The sequence below is a fragment of the Chinchilla lanigera genome, unplaced genomic scaffold (genome assembly GCF_000276665.1).
Source record: "Chinchilla lanigera isolate Chin_1 unplaced genomic scaffold, ChiLan1.0 scaffold00157, whole genome shotgun sequence".
NCBI classification, from domain to species: Eukaryota; Metazoa; Chordata; class Mammalia; order Rodentia; family Chinchillidae; genus Chinchilla; species Chinchilla lanigera.
Window position 1 is genome coordinate 1,187,357 of NW_004955558.1, and position 6,983 is coordinate 1,194,339.

At 46.3% G+C, this 6,983-nt stretch overlaps 1 protein-coding gene across 2 annotated transcripts in view; it reads right to left on the minus strand.

Moving 5' to 3' along the window:
• Positions 1-6,724, minus strand: part of LOC102017398 (myeloid cell surface antigen CD33-like) — an 11,568-nt gene extending 4,844 nt beyond the window's left edge. Inside the window, exons 1-4 of one of the 2 annotated variants that reach the window (XM_005412700.2) lie at positions 4,949-6,724; positions 4,485-4,763; positions 653-740; positions 264-334 (exon numbers count right to left, since the gene is read on the minus strand). In XM_005412700.2, coding sequence (XP_005412757.1) covers positions 307-334; positions 653-740; positions 4,485-4,763; positions 4,949-5,408 — 855 coding nt within the window. In that variant the 5' untranslated portion in view covers positions 5,409-6,724 and the 3' untranslated portion in view covers positions 264-306. Of the gene's footprint in view, positions 1-263; positions 335-652; positions 771-4,484; positions 4,764-4,948 lie in introns of both variants that reach the window. The other variant, XM_013508896.1, reaches the window with a different exon arrangement.
• Positions 6,725-6,983: the final 259 nt, after the last annotated feature.

Sequence of the window (6,983 nt, forward strand, 5' to 3'; positions counted from 1 at the left end):
CCGCCTCAAGAACTAGGACTGCCCACCATTACCTAGTTACTCCCACCTTTGTCGGGTTACTTGGTTATTCCCGCCTTAGAACTTCCGCGTTTCTCCGTGCGGTATATAAGCACGGCACTTCCCGCTAATAAACAAGACTTGATCAGAGCACTGTCTTGTCTCCATTCTTCGTGTCTCTTGTCCCTTTATAATCCCCACTCCCCCTCTAGGGCTGCCCTTGACTGTACCCACGGGTCGGGACACTCAGAAGTTACACTACTTACCCAGAGACGAATCTGTGACACTGTCGATGTCTGCTGCTGGACTTTACACCTTCTTTCTCTGGGCCTTCACTCTAAGTGAAGAGACCAGAACATCTCAGTGTGGGCACTGGGTGTGTAGTGGCCAAAATCAGCCAACATGTGCCCTGCCCAGTGGCTGGAGGGATGATAGAAAGAGAGAGGAAGGCTACCTCCCAGACCTCCCAGATAGGACCAGCTACTTTCCCATGTTGGGTCAGAGTTGGAGATAGATAACAACCTTTCCTTGAGCAGTTCCTACCGCCTACTCAGCCCCTGCTCTGTACCGCCCTCTTGACCTCTCCCAGAACATTAACAACCTGGGGTTCAGTGTCCAGTACCCTACCCCTCCTTCAGCCCTGTGCAGCACTCACCTAAGGAAGATGAGACATAGCCCAAGAAGCAGGATCTTCACAGCTCCCTCCAGGATGGCCAGCAGCACCACCTCTGCCATAGGCTCCCCTGCCAGAAAGTGAGGAAGCCTGGATTCCCCTATAACAGCAACATCCCAGTCATTTTTGTCACCTTTGCACTTGGATAGAGTCCTCCCGGTCAGTCTTCATTCCTCTCCCACCCCACACCTCAACTGTCCTGCAGTACACAGAGGAAATATATATTAACCTTGTCAAAAATTAAACTCTTTTTGTTCCCTCACAGCCTCGCCAGAGTTTTGTATTGTTGATTTCTTTCTAATAGCCATTCTTTCTGGAGTGAGACGGAATTTCAGCATTCTTGTAATTTGCATCTCTTGAATGATGAGGGATGTTGGACGTTTGCCATTTGTACTTCACGTGGGAAGTGTGTATTCATTTCAGAGGCCCATTTTTGGATTGATTCTCTAAATTTGGGGGGTATAGTAATGTTGAGTTCTTTATATATTCTAGATATTAGTTTTTGTGTCTGGGGAACAGCCTGCAAAAATTTTTCCCACTCTGTGGGTTGTCTTTCACTCTGTTGATGGTTTCTTTTGTTGTGCAAAAGCTTGTTAATAAGAAGAGATCCCAGTTGTTGAGTGTTTGGAGTATTTCTCATGAAATCAGGGATCTGTTCATAAAATCTTTGGCTACACCTATGTCTTCAAGAGTTCTACCTATTCTCACTTTCAGTAGAATTAGTGTTTCTGTTTTAATATTTAGTTTAGTTCAAAGTGAGAGACATGGGTCTAGTTTTAGCTTTCAACATGTGGAAAGCCAGTTTTTCCAGCACTGTTTATGAAAGAGGGTATCTTTCTTCCAGAGAAGAGCTTTGGCTCCTTTGTCAAGATAAGGTGGCTGAGAATGTTTGGAGTTGTGTCTGCAGTCTCCAACCCATTCCATTGGTCCTCAGTTGTGTTTTACTTTTGCCAGTACCACGTGGTGTTTCTCTACTGTTAGTGGGAGTGTAGACTGGTGCAACTACCGTGGAAATCAATGTGGAGATTTCTCAACAAATTAAAATGGGAATTTCCATTTGACCAGATATTTCTCTTTTTGGCATTTTCCAGAAAGAATTAAAGCATCATACCTCAGTGATATATGCACACCCACATTTATAGCAACACAGTTTGTAATAGCTAAACCTTGGAAACATGCCAAATGCCCACCAACTGATGAGTGGATAAAGATGTGGTTGTTTTATACAAGGGAGTACTACTAAACTATAAAGAAGGATAAACTTGAGACTTTTATAGGTAAATGGATGCACCTTGAGACCATTCTCTTAAGTGAAATAAATCGGACACACCAGGGTAAATATCAAATTGCTTCTCTGGTGTGAGAAACTGAAAGAGTAAATATTAACAAAATGTATACAAGGTACTGTAAAATAGGAAAGGGATCTAGGGAGGGGAAAAGGTGGAAAGGAATGAGGCAAAAAGAAAAAACAAGAAAAGATGGAAAGAGTGAAAACAAAGCTTTTGTAAATTAAGAGGGGAAGGGGAGTTGAAGAGAGGGGAGAGAAATGAGAAAAAACAAATCAAGATATATCATGTACGTGTATAAATTTCCTATGATGAATGTGATCATTATGTATATTTAAATTATACCCATACCCTTAGTTAATCAAGAAGGAAAGAAAAACTTTTCACATTAAGAAAAAAATTGAACTCTTTGTTCATCATTGGACAACATGAAGAATGGAAAAAAAGAAATCTATTGCTCTGGAGAGAACATTTGCATATTATAGACATGATTAAGCTCTACCATTCAGTTTAAAGAAAAACCTCTTGGATTGCAAATTCCAAAAAATATCCCAACTGACCCAGTTAATACAAGATCATAGGATTTGAAGAAAATGTGTCAGAAGAAGATATACAAATGTCCAAAACTACATGAAAACATTCTCACCATCCTTAATCACAGCCTTAGTGCAAATGAAAACTGCAATGACATAGCCACTCAAACCCACTAACAGGCTGTATTTTGTAAAAAGGAAAACAATAATGTTGAGAAAGTGTGGAGAGTTGGAGCTTTGCGCATGGCTAGTGGGAGTGTAAGGTTGTGCTGACACTGGGGGAAACATTCTACATTTGCACAAAAGTTAATCTCTGAATTACAACATCCAAAATTAATATGCAAGGTATAGTACCCAAGGATTCATCTCTGGATTACAGTATCTTAGTAACTCTACTCCTTGATACATGCCCATGGAAAGTGCAAACACATGCACAAGGGTCCATCGCGTAATACATAGGTGAGAAAATGTGCTCGGTCCATACAATGGGACGTTATTTACACTTGGAAAGGAATGAAGCACTCATACTGGCTGCACGGATGAATCTTGAAAACACTATGCTAGGTGAAGTGGCCAAATGTAAGAGGTGACAGTTTATGTGATTCTACCTCTAAGTGATCATCAGAAGAGAAGCATTGCTTTGGGCACAGGGTTTCTTTCTGGGGTTGGAAAGTTCTGGAACTACATAGTGGTGATGGTTGCTCCTCACTGTAAATGTACAAAGTCCGGGTCGTTGTGTGTTTTACATGGATGGTGTTGAATTTAATGTTAATGAATTTTATCTCGATAAAATATATGTTAATGAATTTTATCTCGATAAAATATATGGATGTAAAATTTAAAAGGATATAGAGATACCAAATTAAGCCAGCTAGTGGAAAAGATCAAAATTTCCAGCATGGAGCTTAGGGCAAGCTCAGTGGTCGCCCTCAGTGATCTGACCCAGGCTCAATCACAGAATCATAAACCAAAATCCAAACCAAACAGTAAGGTTCTTTGGTTGTTGAGTGTACACTCTCTTGGCTCTCACTGTTGGGAGTGTTAACTGTGCCCGAACCCCTTGGACACATATATCAGAGCAAGAAGAAACTAGTGACCCATCTTCATTTGCATTTAGCACCTCATCTCCTTGGCATGCACACACTGTGGAAATGGATAACAAAACTGTTCAACAAACTTTTCTATTGGTGCAATGAAATGAGTGCCCTGACCGTCCATTGGTAGGAGATGCCCACAACATTAGGGTCCTCATGCAGTGTGTGCCACAGTTAGGGAGCACCAGGACCATCTGTTCGACTGACACCCTGTGACATCTCAGACCTCAGGGTCCAGACATAGGATCAGTGCAGCATGTGTGGTCAGGGTCAGTCCTGGGGAGGGATTGAGCCTCTGAGGACAGACTATTGCGTGTTCTGACTATTTGCTTGTGTGGCTCTGTTTCCTTCCACAAGTGCTTAGATTAATGTTACAGGGGCATCTAGGTGATGGGGGCAAAGGACGTGGAAAGTCTGGTTGTGCTGTGTGAAGGTTTGCCTCTCTCTGTGTCTGAGGGAATATAACTGGGTAAGGACAAGTGCTTAATGTGGCCGTAGGTGCTCTGCAGGGGGAGGAGTCAATGGGGTTGTCACAGAGATCTCTGTTACTGGGATGAGTCCCAAAGGGGGAAGAAACCAGGCCTGCATAAGCTGAAGGGGCCCTTGCCCCCGCCCCAGGGAGGCTGCTCTCTACCTGGGCCAGCTCCTGTGGAGACACAAACTAGAAAGTTCCTCACATCATCAGGAAGAGGAAAGGTTTGTTTTGCTCTTAAGTTGGCATGAGGGATGAGATCAGCCAGCACCCCTCACTCCCGTCCCAGAAATCCCACTGAGGGACACACATGTGTCCTTGCAGATCCTGACCCAGTCAGGCTTCCAGCACAGAGCTACATGAGTTCCAAGGCCCTGTCTTCCTGGCCTTCACACACTCAGGGCCCGAGGCATCCGGTACAGCACATACCGGTGACATTGAGCTGCACGGTCCTCTCCACGGTCACACCAGCTGCAGGGAACATCACCTGACAGGTGAGGTTGGTGCCGTGGTCCTGGGGCCGAGGGCTCAGGGTGAGCACAGAGGAGTGGGTGGTCCTGGGGCCCAGGGAGGTGAGGGCAGCTGACGTCCAGGAGAAGATGGGGGGCGTCCCACGCTCACAGGCCCAAGGCACAGAGCAGGTCAGGTTCCTGGGGTGGCCGGGCACCAGGGTCCAGGGGATGAGGATGTCAGGAGTGTGAGTCATTGCTGGTAAGAAGAGGGACAGTGGGATCAGGAGGGTGGGCCCAGAATGCATCCCTGAGAGAAGCTCAGACCCTGACCCAGCTCCTCCTGAGGTCCTAATACTTGAACTCCAGCCCCGCCCAAGACAGGCATCCATCCCAGCCACCTCCAGAGGCCACCACAGCATGTGCCTGCTGCCCAGACCTTACCTGTCACTTCCACAGAGACCTGGTCTGCACAGTACTTCCACTTCAGACTTCCCAAGTCCACCCGAAAGAAGTAGGAACCCTTGTCACGCTTCTGTGCATCTCTGATGTGCAGGGAGCAGTTCTTGGTCTGTGGATCCAGAAGGAGGTGGAACCGGCCCCGAGTCCTCTCTTGCACTTGTCTTTGAGGGTCGTTTGTGGCCACTGGGTCGTCGTGATTTATATTGGCCCCTTCTCGAAACCAGTAGCCAGAGACAGAGACAGTGCTGGAGCTCAATGGAGAGTCAGGGAATCTGCAGGGCACAAGGACACACTGGCCCTCCTGTACGGTCACTGATTCTGGCACTTGCAGCCTGTATTTCAGACTCTTAAATGAGCACCCTGAGGGTAAATGAGGCCCCGCAATTTGCAGAGCCCCCTGCCCTTCTCCCGGCACCCACAGCAGCAGCAGGGGCAGCAGCATCTCAGAGCTGGAGGTCCTGGCTCCTGTGTGTGAGCAGAGAAGGGAGCGTGTGGAGGGGAAGTGCAGAAGCTGGGGTGGAGCAAGAGAGCTGGGTGGTTCACAGAAGAGGAACTCAGACCCACACCCATTGGAAGCTGCCCCTCCTCAGAGAATGGATGGAAAGCTGGGGGACCCACCCAGAGGGCAGGCAGGAGCAGAGGCTATGTTCTGACCCCATATCTCGGAAGCTTGTTTGAGTAACGGGTTTATTCCAGGACGCTGGGACACGTGAGGCACTGTCATGAGTGAGGGTTAGGCTGCCTAACTCCCGCCTACCCCACAGACTCACGACCTTGCTGTGTGCTGCGTTAGAGGGATCCCGCAGAGAGAAGGGTTCTGTCTGGTCTGTGTGTCTGCGAGAGAAGGATGCAGGTCCCAGGTGAAGTGCAGATAACAGCCAGTCTTTCTTTCACTCAGCAAACCTGAGGAGAGCTCTCTTCTTAAGTAGAGACAAGAAGATAAGAATGGCCTGGTCCTGAAGCTGAGATGCCCCCATGTAGGGGCCTCGAGCTGCATCAGATGCAAAGCTGCTGGGCCTCAGAGCTGCAGGTTCCAGAGCTCGGCCCATGTCACGCTCGTGTGTTTGGTACAATTACAAAACCCTAGCAAGGAGTTCTTTTCCTAGTACTTGTACACTGTACAAGTACTGTACATACTTTGCAAAGTATGACTAACATTTCCAGAGTAACAAACAGGCGTGTCCTTATGAGTTACAAGAGAGACCACGTGCCTTGAGCCAGTGCAGTGTCACTGGTGCGGTGTGGACTGGGGTGAGTTTCAGTATGTCCTCAAAACACGTAATGTATTCCGACGACATCCGGGGATTATACAGGTAAATTTACTGCTTGGTTCAGCTCACGTGGTTTTCTACCTCCTCCTCTGGTGTGGTGGTTGATGCTGTCTTCACTCTGGAGGTGGGTCGCACGGACGGTGACAGGTATGTGCCGGTAACCTGTTCCCTGGGATTCCAGTCCCAGGCTATGCTGTTCCCGTGGACCACCTTTCATGTACATTTCCCAGCCGACAAACATTTGCATTGTTTCAAGGTTTGGGTAACTGTGAAATAAAGCTGCCATAAATATGAATATGCGGGTTTTTCTGTGAAGAGAAATTTGTATTTCACTTGGGTAAATATTTCATAGTGGGTTGCTTGATCATATGGTAAGAGTAAATTAAATGTGTGTGAAATTTTCAGACTGACCTCCAAAGAGCTCATACGATTTTGTATTCTTAATAACTATACTTGGGGGCTTTGCTTGTTCAATATCCTTCTAACTGGCTCACATTTTAGGATTTTGGGAGAAAATGAATTAATTTTGAAAATAAATTTAATGCGAAAAATTAACCAGAAAAAAAAACCAAAATCAACAAAAGGAAATTGGAACCGGAAAAAAAAAAACCTCAATCCTTTTTCCCCCAAACCCCTCCCCCCCCTTCAAACCCTCATCCCCTCAATATTTATAAAGCTTTCTTTTCATTCTGTTCTCTTCTTTTTTCTTTTTGCTTCCTTCCTTTGGGGAAGGGCATTTTAAAATT